The 24,498-nt window shown below is 44.4% G+C and overlaps 1 protein-coding gene across 8 annotated transcripts in view; it reads right to left on the bottom strand.

Annotated features, from left to right (window-relative positions):
• The window catches only part of CPNE5 (copine 5), a 213,656-nt gene that overhangs the window by 134,558 nt on the left and 54,600 nt on the right, over nucleotides 1–24,498 (bottom strand). For 4 of the 8 annotated variants that reach the window (XM_053246515.1, XM_053246512.1, XM_053246513.1 and 1 more), the window contains exons 3-4: nucleotides 21,493–21,539; nucleotides 1,540–1,643 (exon numbers count right to left, since the gene is read on the bottom strand). In XM_053246515.1, coding sequence (XP_053102490.1) covers nucleotides 1,540–1,643; nucleotides 21,493–21,539 — 151 coding nt within the window. Of the gene's footprint in view, nucleotides 1–1,539; nucleotides 1,644–21,492; nucleotides 21,540–21,632; nucleotides 21,731–22,671; nucleotides 22,688–23,472; nucleotides 23,516–23,594; nucleotides 23,623–24,498 lie in introns of those variants that run through there. The other 4 variants (XM_053246508.1, XM_053246510.1, XM_053246509.1 and 1 more) reach the window with 4 other exon arrangements.

Below are 24,498 nucleotides of genomic sequence, written 5' to 3'. Positions count from 1 at the left end.
GTGGCCGGGGCACGAGTTTCCGGGAAATGACGGCACATGCGTGAATGCACCCTCTTTTCCAGGAAGCTCCTGCCCCAGCAGCCGCCAAGGTGCTCGGAGCAAAGTCGGCTGCGAATGGTGAAGTTGGGAGGAGACGCTCTGCAAAATGGCAGGCTCAGCGTTGCTCTGGTAGCCACCAGCGGGGCTGGGGTAGAAGGACTACTGGCTCACCCCTGCCCCGGCAGCCTTGCCTTGACCACATGGCGGCTTAAATTTACAAAAACAACAACACAGAGGTTCAGTGCAGCGGGGGGAAGCAAGCGGCAAGTAGCGGGAGGTTCAGCGCAGCAGGGTGGCTCTTTCCATCTTTCTTTCTTTTAAAACTTTCTCTTTCCCTCTCTCTCCCCTTTTCCTTTTTCTATCCCCTCCCTCGCTCTCCCACTCTCCCTCTCTCTCTCTCTCTCTCTCTCTGGTCAAGCCTACCCTATCCCCTTTCTCTCTCATCTTCCACACAGGTGGAGTTTGCAGTGAAGGATCAGAACAGTGGGTGGTGAAGGATCAAGGTGTAATTTTAATCAAAATTTCAGAGAAAAACCTTTCTTTTTTTCCCTTACAAGTGCTTCTTCATGTTAAGTGGGGTGATTTGTATGAATAATAAACTGTGAAACCATGGGGTCTTTATTATTTTTCCTTACAAATGCAATTTTTTCATGTTTGTTTGTGAATTATCAAGTAGGCTGTGAATCCATGGAGGAGCCTCTGCTGTTTTTCTTTTTAACAAGTATATTTATGTTTTTTATTAGAAATTTAATTTTAAATTAATCTGGGCCTGCCAACAAAAGTCAAATTGTAATTAAATTCATTTTAATTTGATTTAATTAATTAATATTAAGTGTTACTTTAATAATCAGCACCCTAAAGATTGCCCTTGGCCCCCACACACCAAGTCACGGTCAGTTTCGGCCCACCAGGGCATTTGAGTTGTGCACCCCTGTTCTAACCCATCTGAGCTCTCCAGTTCCGTTCCCTCACACTAGAGCTGAAACAAATGTTTACAAATATTCAGAATTTGATGAATTTTCCAATTTTTTCACTCTGTTTCAAAGCAAACTTGGAATTTGCATTTTGAACATAAATGTGAAACTCCATGCAAATGTTTTTGGCTTGTTGGCCTCTTTTGGTTGTTCTGATTTTTGGCAAACATCAGCTAAGTAAGGAGCCAATTTTCAGGCTCATACCAGTTTCAGAATGGTATGAGAATACCAAAAGAGAACAGACAAAACCTGGCTCGACAAGGTGATGATACTGTGATTAATTAGAATTACTGCTGCCCTTGGAGTACTGAATAAAAAGAACTCTGCTGCATTTCAGTGCACTGGAGGTTCCTTTGCAAATTCCAACTAATAAAATATGCACACTCGTTCTTCATGGTATAGTCTTACATAATAACAGCCAGGATAGTGCCCAAATTAGATTAGTATTGGCAAACATTGATATTCTGTTCAGCCCTTCTCCTCATCCACCCCCAGATCCTTGAATGCCCAAACCTATGTCACTCACAGATCAAAACGCAAATTCTGCTTCTCTTCAAAAAAATAATCAAGGATGAACTTGCGCACGAAGTCAGGATTCAAGGTGTTGTCAATGACTTCAGTCCTGCCAAACTGCAAAGGGAAAGAATGTCAATGAGAAATAGTTGGAGGGGTCTAACAAACAGCAAAGGGACTTGGAAAGAAGTTATGACTATCCTAGTCTTATACTTCACATAGGGTGAGTTCACATGACCTTTGGCCAGTCTGGAAGTGGGGGAAATGATAGAGAGAGGCTGGGACATAAGAGCTCATGCTCCCAGCCAAAGTCTGGTTCCTGTGCTCTTCACCTGACATTCTCTTGAGATTGGCCACCCAACTTCCAGATCTTGGGTGCAGAAGTGAAGAGAATGTCAGGCGGAGAATCTCGGGAACTGGACTTAGGCAGCTACAGGCATGCCAGGAACGTTTGTTCTCATGTCCTGATGCATCCCCAACATTTTCCCCATTTCAAGACCGGCCAGCAGTCAGTTGTGTAAACTCACCCATTCAGGGTTAATCTGCTCCTTTCTGTCTTTGGGGCAAAATTTTGCTCTTGCCAAGCCAAAAGCTGGAGGAGATAAAAACTGGAGAAAAGAGGATATTTCAACTGTGCTTGTTTTTAATCTTTTAATCAGATCTGTATTTTTATATTGTAGATGATATTTTAATTGTATAATTTTTGTAGTTTTGTTTTTAACTTTTATTTATTTATTTATTTATTTATTTTATTAAACTTCTATACCGCCCAAACTTTCGTCTCTGGGCAGTTTTGTGTGAACCGCCTTGAGATAATACTGCAGCTAGTGCAAAACGTGGCAGCTAGGATTTTATCTGGAGCTGCCCGCTAGGATCACATCACACCCGTTTTGAAAGAGCTGCGCTGGCTCTTTTGTTTCTGGGTCCAATTCAAGGTGCTGGTTTTGACCTTTAAAGCCCTTAATGGTTTGGGCCCTGGATACCTAAGGGACTGCCTGCTCCCAAGGGTTGCTGCCCACTAGGTCATCTGAGATGGCTCTGCTCTAGGCAGCAGTGGAGCGGGACTGCCGCCGGCCCATGTGCGGCCGCGGCGGCCACCCCCGCTAATCACCCCCCCACATCTGACATCAGACGCGGGACTAGCCACGGCCCCACATCTGACATCAGACGCAGGGGGTGTGGTCTGGCTCCTGAACGGAGCCTTGAGGCTCCGTTCGGGAGTTTCAGCTTAACTACCAAAGGGGCTGTGTGGCCCTTTCAGTAGTTAAACAAAGGAGCCCAGGAGCGAAGAGCCACTCCTGGCTGACGCTGTGAATGCAGCGCTAGCCTCAGTTTAGCTCCCGAAGGAGCCGCGCAGCCCCCGCTCGGGAGCTAAACTACCACCCCCACGTCTGACATCAGACGCGGGGGGCATGTCAGAGCTGCGAAGCGCGGCCCCTGATTGGGCACAGCCCAGGTTCTTTGAACCTGTTCGTCCAATGGTAGCTCCGCCCCTGTCTCCAGGTGCAGACAATGAGGGAGGCTCGGCTGTCGTGCACTCGGGACAGGGCCTTCTCTGTTGCTGCCTCCAGACTCTGGAATGCTCTCCCAGTGGCTATTCGCTCCTCTGACTCCATCATAGTTTTTAGAAAGCGTGTTAAATCTTGGCTTTTTATCCAGGCTTTTATATGATTGTTTCTATTGCTGCTTCTTTGCATATTGTATTTTGTATGGTTATTTTACGCTTGTATTTTAAATTTTTAGTCAGACTCATGTTTTTATATTTTAGCTTAATATTTTAATTGTGTGTTTTTATAGTATTGTTTTAATTTTTCTGTGAATTGCCTTGGGATTGTTTTAATGAAAGGCGGTATATAAATTTAACAATCAATCAATCTTACTGTAAGGCAGTTTAGAAATTTAACAATAAAATAAATATTGGGAGCGTGTATATAGCATTTTTAACATTTCACATATTTGCAATATGTAATGGGGCCTCAATTATTACACATGCTTTTTCTAGTTGATAAAACAGAGAAAACAATCAACCTAGAAAAGAAACAAGGATATCATATTTAAAACTTTAATTTGTAGAGGTCTGAGCCTGTATTTATATTTCAAAACCATAAATGGGTGTATTTTTCAATGTATCAGAATGCCTACGCTCAGCCACTCAAGCTGCTAGACTTGTGGCCATAGTAAGTAGTCTACCAAAAAATCAGATACATCAGAAGGGCATGCTCCATCATTAAGTGCTAACCAGGTGCAGCAACTGATGCAACATGATGAGGAAACAAGAACTACTAAACAGATACAGTTGGAGGGCACCGAGACATTTGGCATTTCCAGAGACAGTGAAGGGCGTGTAGAAAAAGAAAGTGTTCAAACGTTTGCAGTGTTCTTCAGAGTGTAAGAAACAATGAAAACAGGAAAGAGGAGGAAGAAGGATTCAGTGTAGAGGCAGGAACCTCCTGTACCTAAAACTGCCAATTTCTTGTTTGCATCTTAAGTGTGGTGGCAAAGGCAGCTGCCTTTACACAAAGCTAGCCTAGAGGGAGTTCATAGAGGCCCTGTGATTAAGCCTCTAGGTGCCTCAATTAGCCAGATGTTAATTATACGTCATCAGTCCTCAGGGGGTTACAGAATAGCTGGGTGGACTTGCAAAGCCTTCTTATCTACCACCAATTAATATCTGTTAGGGTCTAAATTAATCCTATGACACATCCATAGTGACTATGTCTATATTACATATGGTAATGGATTGTTTCTGCTGGAGATATTTCCACAGTCATGGAGAAGGCAATCCATGCTGGGAGCAAATCCAACTCTGTGAGACTGGATATGAAAGAGCTGTACATCCAATGAAGTGGAGGAGAACTGTAGGACTCCTCATAAGCCAGAGGAAAAGGTCAAGATAAAGAAGCAAGACTTCTTAACCTCTCTATTGGTGTATAGAGTGTTGAATTGTCAGCTGACCACCAGGCAGAACTTACTTCAGAAGCGAAGGGAAATGCCTCTGAATTGCCCTTTGCGGCACGCTTGCGGAGGCAGAGGCTGGACATTTTACACTCATAAACATTTGGATATCGTCCAATTCTCCTGGGCGAAGAAAGGTCCAGAGCAAGATACTGAGTCTCTCACTATGCTTTTTCTCCATTGTTGTATAATGGGGATACTAATCCAATGCTGCTCTGAAGAAGGCCTGAAATGATTCTGGTAGTCGGGAAAATGACCAATGGGAGGGGAAGACAGTGTGAGTTTTGAATGATGGATATCTCTTTCTCCTGCAACCAAGGTGATCAACCAGGGACAGGATTCTTTACCCCCAAAACTTGAACTCTAATGACGCTTTATTCAAAGCAAAAATCGCATCCTTCTATACATCCGCTAAGTGTATTGATAATGAAACCTCTGAAAAGGATATGTCCCAGGAACTGCTATCACAGCTCTAAGAGAAGGAGGAGCTCCTTCAAGCCAGGCAAGCAGCAGACATGCATACTAGGTGAGAAATTTAAGAGAGTATATAGCACAGTGGGGAAGTAACCTGCATAGGGAGCAAGAGGTTGCCGCCGGTTCAAGTCCCCGCTGGTATGTTTCCCAGACTATGGGAAACACCTATATCGGGCAGCAGCGATATAAGAAGATGCTGGAAGGCATCATCTCATACTGCACAGGAGATGGCAATGGAAAACCCCTCCTGTATTCTACCAAAGAAAACCACAGGGCTCTGTGGTTGCCAGGAGTCGACACTGACTCACCAGCACAACTTTTACCTTATAGCACAGATGTGGCTAACTGAGGCTCCCCAGCTCTTGTTGAAATAGAACTCCTATCATGATTGGCATTGCACTCAAACAACATCTGAGAGCCTCAGGTTGGCTATCCCTGGCTCTTCTCTTCCCGCTCTTCACATGTCCAGCATCATTATCTCTGGATGACATGACAATGCTGACATTGTATGAGTCAGAGAGACATTTCAGTCCCAACTGGCATAAATTCTAACACACTGCACCCAGCACGTCCTGCTTCCACTTCAGTCCATTTGCACACATGGCCAGATGTCCCAGCAGTAAGGGTATCATTTGTCATTTCTGAGCATCCAAATGTCAAGAGCTAAAAAACAAACAAACCCAAACAAACCTCGGAGCAAGGGTAGGCTCTGTACAATTCTGTGCAGAGAAGACTTTCATGTTATGGTGTGAACATGTGATCAGTGTGTACTATTACACCATTCAATGCATCTGGTGGTGTCAATCTGCTACTTACCTCAAAAATGCATCTCAATGTCCCTATACAAGCTGTGTTTTTTGTACTGGCATGCTAGAAACAATGTGGAGCATGTAGAAACAATGCTTCTGTAGCTGATGCAGTGTGCCAGGATATTGCACAATGAAAGCATTCTTAAGAGCACTAAGAGATGCAATGGGCAGCGGGGCATAGCTCAGTGGGGAAAAACACATGCATTGCATGCAGAAGGTCCAAGACTCAATCCCTGGCATCTCCAGGTAGGACCCGAGAAGACCCCTGCCTGAAACACTGGAGAACTGCTGTCAATCAACATAGACAAATATGAAGCTAGATGAACTTATGGTCTGATTCAGTATAAGGCACCTTCTTATGATGAGGATTATGGAAATATGATAAAGCTCCCAGACGTTCTCTTAGAGCAGGCCTGCTCAACTTCGGCCCTCCTGCAGATGTTGGCCTACAATTCCCATCATCCCTGGCTATTGGCTGCTGTGGCTGAGAATTATGGGAGTTGTAGTCCAAAAACAGCTGGGGGGGGCCTAAGTTGAGCAGGCCTGTCTTAGAGGGAATCGGGGCTCATTTTATAATGTCTCTGCACTAGAATCCACAAGATACTTAAAACCGAGTTGATTAATTCACCTCATTTGTTTTCCTTCTTCTTAGGAACTAATTTCTGTATGGATGGATTATAGGGCTCTAGCTCCCAAGCAAAACTTTTACTTTACATATAACAGAACAAAGAAACGCCAAGAGTCTTGTATTTTCTGAATGCCTATCTCATCCACCATTACGATCAGGATTCAATAGCTAAGGTGACTAAAGAGAACATTTTAATCTGGTCCTACAATAATAATCTTCATCATTGATCAACAATAGGTATATTTAAATAAAAGGTTCACATATTTTATTGAAAGGAAGAAAGAAAGGACAGTGCAGCAATAATTTATTGGTAGGAAAAGTCCCAACGCCTTTCAAGGTAGGAACCTCTTTCTCAGGGGAAAATGTACACAAGCAAAAATAAAAGATTGCTCTTCAACAGGTGCTGAAGGGGGGGGGGGGGAGAATAGTGGCTTCCTTAAAGTCCTTCAGGCAATATGTGGCTGAAGTGCATTTGAAGCAGTTCACAGCTTTAGCCATTGCATTATACCAGCTCTCACTTACCCATGGTACAGCACATACATTTGAGACATTCTGATTCTTCAATATTATATATAGGCAAATAACTACATTTCGGCAGCATTTTGATCTCCACAAATATCAAAAGAGATTTGGTTGCTTGAAATTTTTTAAAAAATAATCCTTTGAATTGCACACTTTAACTTTTAAATTTTTTTTAACAAAAACAATGCAACAGCTATTGAGAAAACCTCTGGTAACAGACAGAATGAAAGGTTGCTTTCTCCCTCGATCCTCATCATAGATATATTTAGCATCAATGGATCCATGTTTATTTATTCAAAATATTTACACTCTGTTGATTGAAGAAGGAGCTAAACACAATATATAATTAAAACTAATTTCCATATAGTCAGTGTGCTTGCCATGCAGAGCTGCTGAACTGAACTTCATTAACTGAGTCACTCTCAGTATGCATCTGTTATACTAACAGGAAAACATGAAAGGTTCTTGTCTAATGCTTAAAATAATAATATAGAATGATTATGGCAATTCCCCCATTGCATCTTCTTGTCACAGAGAGAGCATCTGCTCTTTCTGGCAAAGTAGATTAAGGTATTTTCTAGACAGAAGTTCCATAGTCTGAGCTCTGCACTACTGAGCAAGCAACATGGCAAACAAGTCCTGGCCTCATCTTGACTCAGCTTGATTCACTGCTTAAATGCACTGTTTAACTTTGATGGAGCCTCAGTTATTTCAGAGAAAATAAACTCTGTTATAACTCTCCAAGTTCAGATCCAGCAGGCTCAACTTCAATACTTCAGCTTCCTATCACTGATCAGCTGTGTGATTTTGGGCAAGCCTCTGCTCCACCAATGTGTAATGAAGAGCAATGATGGGTGTTCAGCTGAGCCTTCCACCCAACTTAGCAACAGCACAGATCTGGGTCAGAAAGCCAACACAAGTCAAAGGACTCCCACAAAGGAGGATGAAATGTACCACATGGGGTCATCAGACTTCTTGAGTAAAAGAATCTCACCCACCAGTCTCAGTAATGGAATGGCAATTGTCTCTTTACCTGAATAGGAGCTCTGTCGGACTAGAGCAGGGCTGAACAACTCTGACCATCCTGCAGATGTTAAACTACAACTCCCATCATCCCTGACTATTGGCTACTGTGGCTGGGAATGATGGAAGCTGTACTCCAACTACATCTGGAGGGCCAAAGTTGTGCAGCTCTGAACTAGTCTTGTCCCTCTGCCTGAATCACTCTCTTCTCTCAAATGTCTTCATGGTTGGGATCATTGGGCAGCACCAATGGCATCCTCTACAGATATACAACATGTCACTTCTAATGGCCTGTGAGGCTCCACTTCCAAGTCTGTTCATTGACTGTGGCTGCAGTAGATGGATGAGCAGCCGTTCCCCCAGGTTTGTTATTCCTCCCTTGTCCTTAGAAATGATGCGCCTGACCTCTGTAAAGGCTGCTGGCAGGAGCTCCAAGCCCCTTTGATGCTCAGTGCAAGTGTCCTGAGCCTTACAGAGTGCTACCGAACATCTGCCTACAAGTGAATGTGCTTCACAGAGTATATGCCTTGGGATTCTTCTACTCCCCTCCTCAGAAGCAGAACCCAGTGCACTCTCAGGCCTTTCCCACTCTGAACTGCATTATGCTCCTGAAAGCTTGATCTGACTAGAGCAAAGGACTAAACATGATTATTATTATTTTTTACGTTATATCCCGCTCTTCCTCCAAGGAGCCCAGAGCGGTGTACTACATACTTAAGTTTCTCCTCACAACAACCCTGTGAAGTAGGTTAGGCTGAGAGAGAAGCGACTGGCCCAGAGTCACCCAGCAAGTATCATGGCTGAATGGGGATCTGAACTCGAGTCTCCCCGGTCCTAGTCCAGCACTCCGACAACTACACCATGCTGGCTCACCTCCATGCTGGCTCACCTGAGACATCTCCTGGCTGTGGACTTCCCAGAGGCATCTCTGGGCCACTGTGTGAAACAAGATGCTGGACTAGATAGGCCTTGGGCCTGATCCAGCAGGGCTGTTCTTATGACAAAGCTTTCTGGGCCATGGAAGAGCACAGTCTATTGAACACAAAATGACAGACAGGTCCTCTCTACAGCATTCTTTTGCAACCCAATGGCAGACACCCAGATCCCCTCCACCATCCTTGCCCAGGCTTTCTGGGGGGGGGGGGCCACAATGTTCAATAGTTTCCTCTTTTCTGTGTAGCCGCCTGTGCCTCTTGAAACTATGTCCCTGAGGGGAGGTCATTGAAAATCTCCCCTCAAACAACAGAAAAACTTGCTGTAGCGAGAGCATTCATCTAGATGTTGGCCAATGATTTTTAGAAAGCAACTGAAAATGCTGCCTTAGTTTTTAATTGGGTTTGATACCACCACTGAATCCAAACTATTGACTTTTTAAATTTTGTTGTGGTTATATACTGATGGTTTAATGTTCTTATTTTGTTAGTTAGTTCAGGGATCTTGTGTCTGAGAAACAGGATACAAATATTTTAAAGTACTGACTGACTGATTAAATTTATCTGCAGCTTTAGATCTCTGCATTGCTCAGGTCTCCAAGTACTCAGTATTACTCAGGACTCTGCATATTCTGCATCATGATATCAAAAGCCAAGCAAAGAATTCATAACATCCTCAACTTTTACATTCACCCTCATGTTCATGATTGCACAGTCAAACTTGAAAATGTGATTCAGAATCCAAGATCTATAGGCTAAGAACAGTTGAGTATCTCGTTTATTTCACCATTTCAGAAACACAACATGCAACGGAGCAGAGGAAGCTACCTGACGTTGACCCACATGTTCCACAGGCATAGGAGGACGGAAGAGGAGCTTCAGGGAAGGCTTCTTCTACAACCAAGCACACCGGGGGGGGGGAGGGGGGAGGGAAGCAATTTTCATTTACCTCCCCTCCCTCAAAAGCCTCCTTAGGTTCCAGACATATGTCTCCAAGGGCTGCAGGACCTGAAAGCGGTTTACCTTTTCGGCAAGGGCTTGCACATGCAAGTCTTTAGCTTCAGAAAGAAGTAGGTGATTTCCTCCCCTTATGCCTGGACCCATTCTAATACTTCTGGTGCTGAGTGATGCCTCAGTGTGGCAAAGAGCTGCCCTCCCTAGATCCACCTCCCCCCCACCCACCCATGAATAATCTGGGAGTGGAGCAGATAATGTCTGGGCCAGGAGGTCCTGGCTGCCCCTGCCATACAGTTCTTTTCACAGACGGCATGCTTGACGGCAATGCTCAAATTATGGGAGGGAAGGTGGAGGGCACTTAATAAAACCTGCAAGGCTCATCCCTTCCCATTTTAGCTATGAAATATACTCCCCATAGCATTCTAAAAGCAATACTGTACCAGGGTGGTGGCAGTGGTGGTGGCACAAAAGGTAATTCAAGCACCACTTGACAGAATCCTTGCTGGAGGGGCCTTAATGGCATTGCCTTCCTCTCTGAGGGAGTCAGCAAGGAGTTCCAAGTTATTCTGCACTTCATAGCCTGAAACTCTGAAGAAGCCTTTGCTCAGGTCCTGAGCAGCATCCATTACCCACTTCATCATCCCATCAGGGTTACTGCTTTTTGCACATTTTTCCATGCTTCTTCATTGCCTCTGCTAGGAAGTGAGGAGTGGGGGAAAGTTGGAAGATGCTAGTTTTGCAGATATCCGCTATTAGAGGGCAGTAGAGAAATCAAACGAAGCCTAAGAGAACCTGAAATGTTTATCTTCAGATATAGAACAGTGCTTCAGGGAACTATTTTCGTGATGAGTGGTAATTACTACTAACCACTTCATTTTGGTAATCTATGCACAATAACACTCGAAAAACCATAAAACATTCTGGCACAGCGCAGATGAATTGTTGGGGGCAGGGCTGCATTTAATAACTAAAGTTAATTCTGAGCTTAAAGTAGTTTCATACCAGTGGGATTCTGAATCTTGATGGCTCATGAAAGGGACCAGAACCTCAGCATGAAGAAATCAGGACAGCTCAGGCAAAGTAAGCAAACAGCTGACAACTCCACTTAGACAGACAAGATGTATTTTATTATTCAAGAACAGTGAGTTTAAGGGAAATAGCAGCAGCAAGATAATCTTGCTAGGAACTGTTGCTGTTTTTCCATTAATCTGCCTTTGTGTCCAGTTTATATATGCTACAGAACCACTCCCTAGGACAGGTCCCCACCATCCATTTGCATGCAGAAACTACAGGTTGCTTACCTGCAACTTTGGTACTTCTAGTGGTCATCTGTCCTTTTACACAAATGGGCTATGCGCCTGCGAAGAGACCTCGTCGGAACCTAGCAAGCTCAATTCTCCTACTTCGGGCGGGAACACCTCTCCCAGCCACCATATGCGGCTGCACCACTCCTCATCCCCTCAGTCACGGAGTCCAACTTCAGTAGACCCCGCAGGGAGGATGGGATGGCGTGTAAAAGGACAAATGACCACTAGAAGAGTTACAGGTAAGCAACCTGTAGTTCTTCGATGTGGTCTCTGTTTTTTACACAAATGGGCGCATAACAAGATAGACTCCTGCCAAATACCACATCATTCCATGCCCTGGCATCAATAGCATAATGATGGATAAATGAGTGGGGCGAAGCCCAGGTAGCTGCCTGGCAGAGAGCATCCAAGGGGAATGCACGATCGAAGGCAACAAAGGCCGCCACGGACCTAATCAAATGCACTTTAATGGTTGTAGGCAACTGTTTATGAGCCAACTGATAGCAAAGTTAGGGAGGTCTTCCGAGGTCTTAGGGAGGTCTTCCAAGCGCACCGCCTCACTCAAAGCCGTCAAAGGATTAGCACTAGGAGGTGCCGAAGCTGGTATCGGGGCCAGGTTTTTGGCCTCCACAGGAGCAGATGTCAAACACTCCGGCTGCACCGCTGAAGCCATTTTAACGGATCGCTTCAACAATAAGGCTTCCGAAGAACGGAGCGCCGGATCTCACAGGGCTGCACTCAGGCGAGAAGCCCTATTTTTGCAAGCCTACTTCGTAAACGTCTGACAATGAAGACTGGTCTCGACAATGTGGGATTCCCTCAAGCACAGGAGATACTCAGTATGAGTATCGAGGGAAGGGATCTTAGATCTGCAACAAACACATTTTTTGAAGTTTGTCATGCCTGGCATAAATGCCAGCCACCACGCTCTGTCCCGGCCAGGAACGGAGCTCCGAAGAAGGGAAAACCTGCAAAAAAGCAAAACGCCAAGAAAAAAATGCTACTATACGAAAGAAATAAAGAAAGAAGATCGAAAAAGCAGGGATAAAAAACAACAAGGGGATAGATAGATCCTACTCGTTGTCAAGCTGCAGACTCCATGATGCTTACTGAAGCGCGGACGACGAATGACTGAGGGGATGAGGAGTGGCGCAGCTGCATATAGTGGCTGGGGCGGGGTTCCCGCCCAAAGCAGGAGAATTGAGCTTGTTCGGTTCCGATGAGGACTCTGTGCAGGCGCAAAGCCCATTGGTGTAAAACACAGAGACCACTTCGAAGAAACTAGTGTGTCAAAGAAAAAAGGCATAACCTAGCCTTCTCCCTGAGAACCTGGCTTTTGGGGTCTACAGTGATTTACATACAGATTTACATATCAGATGGTATAAAAATATGATAAATAAAATAAATAAATACAGTGGCTAAGAGACTGAGGACTTCTCCAGTTCAAATCTCACCTATGCCATGCACTCCTTAGGCAAGTCACTCTGCCTCAGGTATAATATTTGGATGATACTACGACGATGACTATTTTTATACCATTTTCAACTAAAGTTCCCAAAGCAGGATAGATCGATAGATTGATAGATCGATAGATAGACAGACAGAAAGAGAAGCCATTGAAAGACCTTACCTTACAGGGTTGTTATAAGAAATACATCAAGATCATGATTATGAAGTAGTATACAAATGCTAAGTTTTATTAATACATTGTGTCAATACAACATTCGAACAGGTCACTCTCCACCTGCAGCCAGAAGTGGAACTGTCCAGAAAAAGCATCTCCTCTGGATTCTGCTGTATGTACAAACTCCACCAGAACAAATCACACAAAATAAGCATGTTATGCAAATTTGTTTAATCTGCACAATGTGTACAGGCCACAGAATTCAGGGTTTTTGGGTGGGGTGCAGAACTTGGATTTCTTTTTCTTTCTTTTCTCCTTTTTAGAGCAGACTACACACAGAAGTCATTCACATGACCGGGTGGGCTGGTTAAATTCACCTCCCCAGACGAGCTCTGATCTGGACTGCACTCCCCGATGATCCGTGCTGTGTCTAAGAGCCGGGTTTAAAAGCAGGGTTAGTCAGATCCTGGCAGTTCTCATGCACATTACTACTATTTATGCAGGCTTTCCCCAAGTGCTCGAAGTGTTTTGCATGAACTACTTCAGCAACCTTACCACAGTGCTGTCAAGTGTTGTTAGACCCATATTGCAAATGGGGCAGGGACTGAGACTTGAGAGATGGCAATTTTCCTGTGCCAAACAGTTCATGGCTGCAGAGAGATTTGAACCAGTTAGCCTTCCTGGCTAACAAATCATAAACTGCTGCATGAGCTCTGGAAAAGGGCCACACTTCATGCACATCAGCAACAGCTTGTGAAGCTGGTTTGGTGATTACAGACCTCATATACTGGCTGCCATTAACAGAGCACTGGTGCAACAGGAGAAGTACCAGTGCTTCTGAAAAGTTCAACTAACTCAGCTCCACTGCTGGTTCAGTGGGGTGGTAGGAAATTTCAACAATCTTCCTTTCCCCAAGAAGCACTCTGTGCCATCAGAAAGTATGCCCCTGAGGGTTGTGCAGCCTTCAGAGACATATTTTTGGGTGACACAGAGGGCTTCCATGGGAAGGGGAAGCCGCTGAAATTCTCACACAAGCATACTGTAGCAGTGATGCAGTACTGATTTGAAGTACTGGTGCTTCTCCTGTTGCACTGGTGCTTCATTGGTCAGAATGTCAGCCACTGATCAGGGTAACGAAATACAATCTATAGAGGGATGATGGACTGCTAATGGAGCAGCACTGATTCCTTTGGAAAGAAATTGTCTAATTAGAGCAGGACCAGTGTTTCCTCTAAGGTGTGTGCATGTGCACACATTCACAAGTTTTTTTGTATGCTCAGTTTATTTTAGTATAATAATATTAACTGTATGCTCAGTTAATTCAACCGCTCAGGTTGAATCAGGAAGGCCCCACTCTGAATGCACATGTGCACACACTGCCTTCATACTGCCTCCCAGAACAAAACTCATTCTGCACACAGATGAAAAAAATTAGAGAGAACACTGAGCAGGACTGATTCCTTTGGGATTATTAATAAAGAGCATCACAAAGCGATAATCTGGGGTAATCATTTTACTAAAATATGTAGCCCAATAGCCTTTAGTTATCATAGACAGAACCCCTGCTCCAAAGCACAGTATTACAATCAGAGTTGAGCTTATTACTTGGAATCTGAGAATTCCCTGGATGTTAGGAAAAAATCTGGCTGTCAGGCAATGAGACAGTTGGCCCAGATTTGCAGTATTAGCACAGCAAAATAAGAGATTCACTCTGACAGCATTCACAAAACACATATAGCCTCCAGGCTCTTTCAATTGCCAGGATGCAGAAGGAACGTTTGAACAATCTACCCTCTTTTAATCCACCAAAAATTTGCTGAAGGAATGGCAAGCTGTGACTTTCTCACATAACTAATGAGATACTGGAGAACCCATATACCTATAGAAACTAGAACCCAGCCTGTATCCCAGTAGACCAAAAGCTAAACTGCTCTATGCCATACGGTTGCTGCACACCCAAAGAAAATATAAAATTGGCTCTAGCAGTGCCTTGGAAGACTTACCCAAGATTCTCAATTAGAACCTCAATACATGAGGTTATAACCTCATATCAGAAATTAGACCTCATATAAATAATGTTCATTGAAAAAGGATCTGCCATCAGATGGCAGCATTTTGATCTCATCTGGAATGCAGGTAAAGCACCTAGTGCAGGAAACAAGACAATCCAAGAAACATCATAACAGAAATTGCTGATATTATTACTACTACAATAACCTAATAAATAATAATTATGTGTAGAAAGCTGCTCAGACCTCATTATTTATTCACTCACAGTGGTAATGAAATGTTTCGAGTAGTTTGCAATGAGCTACAGCTCAGACATTTGGTACACAGATAGCCCACGACTCCCCAGTTACTAAAAACACCTGAAAACTTTGCACCTCTCCTTCAAAATGAGGAACTCAAAGTGCACCTCAAATGGTTAAGGTGCCTCCAGTTGCCCACAAAGTTGCAACTTGGGAGACACGCATCCCAGGGTACACTGGTTGCTGAAGAAGAAGAAGTAGTCTGAAAATAGGACATTTATACATCACACGAAAATTCAAGGTATGATGCTTAGCTTATGAGAAAGGCCAACATCCCAAACTGGAGAAAGCCAAGCTGCACATGGATGGAATGCTTCATTGCCTCTTCAGGCTGAGATTCAGAATGCGGGGGAGCTCCCAGTTTCAGCAAAAAATGTGCATCTGTGCTTGCCAAACAAAAGTTTCATATACTGGTACTATAATGAAGCAGCAACATACTACAAATAATAACTGCAGAGTACAGACTAGAGACACTTTATGTCCAGAGAAACCCTTCCAAATTGAAGTAAGTGTAAGATAAGAAGAAACTGAATTTTGGGATGATAACTGGGGCTTTAATTACTTAAATAAATACCCGTAGATAACTTTTTCTGGATAACTTTATCATCCAGAGAGGGACCAATATCTTTTTCCTTTTTCCAATGCTCTGATGTGTCCAATCAGAAAGTCTGAAATGTTATGCCACTTTCACAAGAGACAGTAAAACAATTTTTAAATCTTTCCCAGGTCTGCTGAATGATGTGATACATTATGCATGTTCAAAGCCGAACATTATAATGCTTCAAGAAATACCAGGGTTATGTCCTAGGGAGGGGAAAAAAGATTTTTCTAGTTAGAAAGATGATGCTTGATGACTGACAAATTGATGAAAATAATTTTGAAATATGTTAGCTGGGATTCATTGGCTGACATCTAGCACAGCGTTATGTCTCCATATTGATGTGCTATGAGGCTGCTGTGCCCTTCAAAGGCATAATCAGGGTTGCACAAAATAGGTAGAATTCCCCATTCTTCCAAATGGGGAACACTGCTCTGGATGTCGGCCACTGAATTTGATTCAAATTGGCTTATGCCCCCGCTCTCTCCCTCTCCCCAAGAGATTATCAACTCTAGAAGCATTGATTATCTGTTGGGACTAGAAGGATAAAAGAGAACAAAGGAACATAAGAAGCTGCCTTATACTGAGTCAGACCACTGGTCTATCTAGCTCAGTATGGTCTACAGAGTGTCAACAGAACTCTAAGGTTTCAGGCATTTCCCAGCCCTACCTCGAGATGCCAAGGAGTGAACCTGGGACCTTCTGCATGCAAAGCAGATGCTCTTCCATTGAGCTATGGCCCCATCCTCTATCTTACTGCAGATGGAACTCACATGTAGCCACCCATTCAAATGCAAAGCAGGGCAGTCTCTGATTAGCAAAGGGGTCTTGCTACCTCAAGATTAGCTCTCCATCCCAGAGCGTACCTGGGACTTCCTCCCCACTTTCCCCCCACAACAGGTGGACAGTTTGTGACAACTGATCTCTTTAGCAGTACAGATAGAAGCTGTACAGGAGTAGGAGACAAGATCCTCATTCTGCATGGATGGAAGATCAGGTATGTCCTGCTCGTGTTCCTAGCCCCTGCTCCTCCAAGATCTGGCAGCGCTTTATAAACTCTTGCAAATGAGCCAAGAAGCAATAATAAAAGTCATGTGTGGAGCAGCTCTCTCAAGAACTCTGCTCAAACCTTCCTGCATGCCTCGCTGGCTCAGCGTAGTTGTGAAAGCTGCCCTGCCCCAATTCTAGCTGACCTTCAGCTAAGCAAGTGCCCAGTGAGAGATAAGAAGTTAATCACCAAGGAGAAACAACCACCAGGCTCCTTCAACATCACACCTCAAACGCCTGACAGCTAAGGTGGCAAATATTATGAGTATGTCCTGCATTCTATGCTCTAGCCTGACACAACTAGGTTCTGCTTCATTACAAACAAATGAGGATTCTCCCACTATTGCTAATGCAGAATGACAGAATGGAGCTCTTCACTGTTTATCAAAGTATTTCGATATCAAGGGTCCTTCTCTGTGCCTGCCTGCAGCTGTGCAGAAGTGTATGCCTATGTGCAATGCATATGCTGGTGCCAGTCCTGAGGCCACTATGCCATGGATCAAACGCGCTTAAGAGAAGAGTCTTTACAGCCTGAATATTTCAAATGTAGGCACATTCTTCTGTGTGTGCTTTTCCTTTTGTCCACATACAAATATTTGTGTCTCTCTGTGTGTATTCAATTAGGACTTGGCTGCCTCTAACTAATTGCTAGACTCCCCCGCCAAAGATAATTGCTTGTTTTCCAAGAGAAGACTTCTGCATATTGGCACCATGATTATCACTAGACCCTGGGCCACCCTCGGCCCATAGCAGCTGACTTCTAACACTGGCTGCATAGGAATCTGCTTCTGCTGTCACAGCTTTATTTACCAGGTGATTTATGAGCACTGAGCCCAAAAAAGCAGCTCCATAATGCCGGCCCTCACGCAAAGCCTCACAATGGCCTGCTATTCCCTCATAATGGCTTCAATGCATGAGATTACATTAGTGAGTGCTGTTTATTGCAGATAGGATATGTGAAAATTGCTACATACTGCAAGTTCTAACAGCCACTCACTCCCCTAGTTCCACACACATGGCTCATATGGATGCACAGTCCTATGCTTAAAATGCAAACACATATACACTTTCATATATTCATATGTACAAAACCAACTACATATTGCTATTTATATAGCACCATCAAAGCACATGGTACATTACAGATTGTCACAAACAAAAGCACACACTAGAAGGATCTCAGTGTCTTAGAGGACCACAGCAAGTGATGCAGCTGCTTAAACAAAAAACAAAGCAATCTTGAGCAGCGTTAATAGAAACATAGTGCTGAAACTATTCTGCGTATTCAGACTTCACTTGGAATACTGTGTCCAGTTCTGGGCTCCACACTTTAAGAAGGACATTGATAAACTGGAACAGGGTAAGAGGAGGGCAACAAAGAACATAAGCACAGCTTTGCTGAATCAGGCCCAAGGCCTATGTAGGCCAGCATCCTGTTTCACAGAGTGGCCCACCATATGCCTCTGGGCACAAGCAGGAGATGAAGGTATGCCTGCTCTCCTGCTGTTGCTCCCCTGCAACTGGTTTCCAGAGGCATCTTGCCTCTGAGCCTGGAGGTAGTATATAGCCCTCAAGACTAGTAGCCATTGACAGACCTGTTCATGGCAGCAGTGGTGGAATATATGGGGCTATTTGGGGAAGGTGATGCCAAAGATGAGGTGGCTGGACTAGGTGAGGCTGAAGAAACAGACTTCTGGTGAGGGCCCAGGACAAGGAAGATCCATTCTAGGAGAAGGGTAAGGGTGCTAAAAACAAACACACACCTTCCCCATGCACTGAGACTAGGGGACCAAGAAAGCACAGGGTGCCTCAGAAGCCCATATTGCAACTGGGGCTGAGAGGGAGTGGATTGCATAAGGCCACCTAGTGAGTTTATCCCAGAGGCGAAACATGAATTGGGGCAGTCCTGATTAGTTGCTCAGTCCCTTAGCCACTAGGCTATATCAGCTCTAAAACATCAAATTGAAATTAAGCTGAATCATTTGTGATTCATTGCAGTCTTTTCTGCAATAGAAGTAGTGATAATAAAAGATAACTGACGGAGATATGGATATCTTAAATTGGGATTAATTAGTTTTTGCTAGCATTGTATTTTAAGGCATGATGCATGCACATGCGCGTATGCGTGCGCGCACACACACACCTTCTGCAGGCACAGCTGCACATTTGAGAGGGGATGAGCACAGAAAACCTGCAGGGTTGCCTCAAACTCTAGAATTCTAACTTTCTTTCCTCTCTGCCCATCCCTGGCTGACCCCAGGCATCATATGAATGAATGCACACAGCACGTCAAACATTACATTCAAAAAGGAGACTCCTACGCACTTCCTTGTGTGCATTCAGCCACCCCTTCCCTTTTGCTGGGCTCCCTCCTCTCCCCTTTGCTAGAGCTTGACTGTCAAAGTAGCAGGTAAGATGAAGATTCTGAGGCTAGTACGGTGGGTGAACTCTCTGCCCCTCCCACTGTGAGCCCCCCACTGTGAAGATACTGATGTGAGTTACAAGAACAGAGACACAGTAGAAAAAGTTGCTGTTTTTATTGAACAATATCACTGGTAGAATGAGTTCTGAAAGCAACCCAGAAGAATGGGCTTACCAACCTTTTAGTGCAAGAGTGGCCAATCCAAAGCCACAGTTTACTTAGGCTGGTGAGTATGGGAATTGTAGTTCAAGAATAGCTAGAAAGCTTCAGGTTGGCCACCCCTGTTTAGTGTTGTTGTTGTTGCTACTGCTTTTTGCAGGATCCCTGCACCCAACAAAGCTGCATGACAGTCAGGGATGTAATAGGTGCAGCTTTCTCAGCATTGCTTCTCCCTGCTGGATTCTGCTGCCCCTGTTCAGACAGTTTCCTGTCATGCAGGCTGGAAAAGCACAGGATCCCTGCGAGGAGAAAGGTGGCAACTCCATAGAAAAAGAGTTTGCTTCTCACTGATCACTGCTGCTGCTGTGGGCCGCACTTGTGGTCTGCATGGCAATAGGGGTGGGGGACGTCTTTGTGTTCCTATGGAGAGAGAAGACAATCATAGGATAGGAATGAATAACGGGCAACAGCATCAGCTGACCGTTCTAGTAGCTGATGGGGGATGTTTGAGAGAAGGCAGAACCTGGATGCTTTTCTAGTCTTCATGTCCAAGCCTCAGTCCCAGTCTACTACTGGTATTCTCCCCGCTGAGATTCACCTGTAGGGTATTCCAGTCCAAGGTGCTGAACTAAAATACTGTCTCCAGTTACCATATAGTGTCCTGGGCCCTTAGTGTAGTGTGTGCTGCTGCCTGGGACCATAGGAGGGCCTTCTCTGTGGCCACCCCTCTTCTTTGGAACATGCTTCCCCCTCAGATTTATTCAGCTCCCTTAGTGGCTTTTAAGGCCCTTCTCAAGACCTACCTTTTTTGCCAGGCTTTTGCCCTTTATTTATTTATTTATTTTTAATTGCTATTGTTAAGCCACCTAATGGTGCTGCGGGGAAATGACTTGAATAGCAAGCCAGGGGTTGCCGGTTTGAATCCCCGCTGGTATGTTTCACCTATATCGGGCGGCTGCGATATAGGAAAGATGCTGAAAGGCATCATCTCACACTGCATGGGAGATGGCAATGGTAACTCCCTCCTGTATTCTACCAAAGAAAAACCATAGGGCTCTGTGGTCGCCAGGAGTTGACATCGACTTGACGGCACACTTTACCTTTATTGTTATTGTTCACCACCTAGAGTCTTTGGAGGAGGTGGTATACAAGAAATATTTAATGAATAAATATATATCGTGCCACAGATCTGATCGTGTAAGGAGGAATAGGTCATGAATGCTTGCCTAGCAGTGCCAGAGTGGCATACTTGGTGTTGATTTTCACTGGTGTATGGTAGAGCTTACCTGCACTGGGGCCAAGAGGCATCCCATTTCTGCACACTGTATACTTCCTTGACATCCTCTGTCTAGGGATCTCAGGTCTTATCTGTTTGAGTAAGGAAGAGTTGTTAAGCCAATACATAGTGGACATAGATGAGTGATATGTACATCCATCTCTTTTCTTGGGAGGGTGGATGGAAGAAGTGCAGGATCCTGTTCTGAGACATGGATTCCTCCCTCCTTGGTGAGATCCCCTTTCTTGCTTACCTGTGTTTTATCCTTGCTGCCCAGTCGCACCAATGGTGTTGAAATTCCTGCTGAATTTTGCTGTTTGGAGAGTGGAGGCAGGGAACCTGTAAGGGTTCTGATGAGATAGATGTTATTCATGGGTTCTTAATTTTTGGTGGTGTTGTCCATTGCGTGGTTGTTTGTGCAGAGTGCTCTTTTTGTGCAAAGGTTCCCATCATCAAAGCCTCCTCTTGTGCACTCATAGCTGTAACCTCCTGCTGACACAAGGGTAGAGCTAGGCCACATAATTTCTTCTCCCACTGGTGCAATGTTATGCTCTACCAGTGCAAGGGGATGTAGAAGCAATCCTATCCCACCCAGAGTGTGCAAGTTGGGAATAGGATCATGCTGTAACCCATTCCCACTTCCAGCAGTGCCATGAGCTGCCGCTCTTGTCAGAGCATATGGACACGACATGAAAACAAATTTTAACTAACTAGTTATTCCACTTAGCTTGCTTTTCAGAAGATTAGTCATAACCCTTCTGATAAACATGTGGAAACTGTGGTACAAATCAGGGAAATCATTTGCAAACATTACTCAATTTTGTGTATGAATGAAATCCAGAAGATTTGATCAGCCCAAGCTCCACTATTCTTCTGAAGCCAACATTTCCCCATCAAAATTGAAAATAAAAGCAAGTTACATACCTCCCTCCACTGTTTGGTCTCTATGCCCTGAGTATACAGCACACACACTGCAAAGAGAAAAATTACAGGTCACTTCAGCCAGTGGCACAGTGAAGGAAGTTTAGCAATGATGTCACACTGCACAGTCATGCCCTTATTACCTAGACATGGGGATCCTCTGTAGGAACAGAAACCAAGAAAGCTCATTGAAGCCTGCCCCCGACTATCTGAGATGAGAGAAGTACTTCGAGATAGGAATCTGGAATTGGAAATCTATGATTTCTCCTCTAAGAACATAAGAGCAGTCCTGCTGGATCAGGGCCAAAGCCTATCCAGTCTAGCATCCTGTTTCACACAGTGGCTTACCAGATGCCTCCAAGAATCCCACAGGCAAGAGGTGAGGGCATGCCCGCTCTTCTGCTGTTGCTCCCCTGCAACTGGTATCCAGAGGCATCTTGCCTCTGAGGCTGGAGCTAGTCCACAGCCATCAGACTAGTAGCCATTGATAGATCTGTCCTCCATGAATTTGTCTAAGCCCCTTTTAAAGCCATCCAAGCTAGAGGCCATCACCACATCCAGTGGCAGAGAATTCCATAGGTTAATTATGTACTGTGTGAAAAAGTACTTCCTTTTGTTGTTCCTGACAGTCAGTTTCATGGGGTTGCTTTTGCTCTTTTTCACTACATTGTCATTATCAACCACTATATATATATATACAGCAATAGCACGGAGACACATCCCCACACTTTGCAACACGATGCAAGGTATTTTATCCCCAGTGGGTAAAAGAAGGCAGAAAATCTCCTGTTTGAATCTTGTTTCAGCCCTGAACTCACTAGGTGGTCCTTTCTCAGTCTCAATGTCCCATCTGCAATATGGAGATGATGCTTCCAGTATTGTTGTAAGAACAACAAGATAATACATAGGAAGCACCCAGAACATCTGAAAGCACTATAAACATGCTATTCAGTATTGCAGCCCAAACGACAAAACCAGAGTGGCTAAGGCCACCCCACAACCACCCTGCTTTTGTTGTTTGGACTATAATACTAAACAGCATGTTTACAGTGCTTTCAGTCGTTCTCAGTGCTTCATATGTATTATAGTAGGTGGTGGAAAACTGGAATTGAAGCCACTAGAAGAGGCAGATACTTAAAAAGCAACAGAGCATGCTGGATAATACAACCCTTGCCTACTTACTGCATGAACTGGAGACCTTGGGTGGCAACTAATGTTCAACAAGAGCCATATTTTGAATTGAACAGGGGCTGAATTTCCAGAAACCCTGACTCAGCTCACTGACTTGCACTCACAACAGTGAAGATGCAGGCAAAGGAATTTAGCCAGAATTCTGCAAGAATTTAGCCATTCACTTCAAGACACAAGATAATAATAATTTAAAACAACAACATTTAAATTCTCTCTATCCCCATTGGAACAGCAGCACAATCTCTCTCAGTTCTTCCCTTCTGCATCTCATCGTATCAATTCTGTTGGCCTAGGGTGAAATGTGAAGAAGCCTCTTTTGCTGTTCAAAATGTGACAGTAAAGAGCCCTTTGCCCTATCTTGGCTTAGATGGGAGAAAGTACTATGGTGCCTAATAAAGGTGACTAGGGGATGTGCAGGAACCAAGCAGGAAGCCTCCAGAGGCTACACGGAGGTCCTGACCTTCCAGTTGCCTGCCTTTATGCTATGGGTAGCCCTATACCAAGGCTGCACAGCTTCAACCCTTCAGCTGTTGTTGGACTGCAACTCCCATCATTCCCAGTCACAGCAGTCAATAGTCAGGGATGATGAGAGTTGTAGTCCAACAACAGCTGGAGGGCCAAAGTTGTTCAGCCCTTCCCTATACAAACATCAGCACCACCGGAACCTAATGCCCTAATATGGAGGTGGGAAATACAGGGTGCACACCCATTCTTATGCCTCCCTACTCCAAAGTAAATGGGGCTTACGCTCATCCATATAGTTGCATGAGTCTTTTAAGAACAAGTACTCACAACCATTCAATTCCAGTCTAGGCAGCATCACTTCCCCACTATAGGCAGCCTTTTTTTTCCTTCCCAGTACCTACAGTTAGCAGTGAAGCAGCCAGGATGAGAAGCAGAAAGCTCAAAATTACCTCTCTTGCGCATTTTATGGACAAGGGCAAGCTGCCTTCTAAAGCAGCTGCCCAAAGCCCACCTGAAATAGTGAAATGCCTCTTTCCCACCCCTTCCTTTTCCTGACTGCTTTATGTAGGCCTAGCTGAAAGCAGCTTTGAGATCCTATGATGGCAAAGTCAGAGTCAAGCTAGTCTTTCACAATTTAACAAAAAGCCAGCAGAAATCAAAACAAGATCTTAAGGACTGCTCTTTAAGTGAACCAATAAAGATTCCTTCATTAGTGTATTTGGCTCCCTTTCAAATGCTCCCTGTTACTAAAGCATAGCAGAGATGTAAAGAAGATTAATGAGCTTCTAATGAAGAGCGGCTGCCAAAGCACTGGAAAACTGGCAGAGAGAACATGGTGCTTCACTAAGATTTTCTCAGGTTCTGCTGTTTGTCCCTCTTCATTCCCCAATGATCCCTCGGTATCTCGGAAGAAACAAAGCCCCTCTTTGCCACATATCCCCAGAGGACAGAAGGGCCAAAGCAATTATTCAAAACAAATGCATGGGGCATGGAGATATTCACACTTGCACATGAGGAAAACGGACCTGCTCACAGCCATCCTTGCCTTAATAACCTAAAGGCTTGATTACCGTACTTGTGGTTGCCCTCAAGAAGCCTTTGGGAACTGCAGTTGGTTCAGAATGCGGCCACTAGGCCAGGGTTTCTTAACCTTGGGCCCCCAGATGTTGTTGGACTACAACTCCCATCATCCTCAGCCACAAAGGCCATTCTAAGGATGATGGGAGTTGTAGTCCAACAACATCTGGGGGCCCAAGGTTAAGAAACTCTGCACTAGACTTTTGCCATTGTATTAGTCTGGTGGGTTTAAAAAAATGTATTTATATATTTGCATTTATATCACTTCAAGGAGCC

This window comes from Hemicordylus capensis, chromosome 4, assembly GCF_027244095.1.
Source record: "Hemicordylus capensis ecotype Gifberg chromosome 4, rHemCap1.1.pri, whole genome shotgun sequence".
NCBI lineage: Eukaryota > Metazoa > Chordata > Lepidosauria > Squamata > Cordylidae > Hemicordylus > Hemicordylus capensis.
Note: the sequence above shows the minus strand (reverse complement) of the source record. Positions and strands in the feature narration are given on the sequence as shown.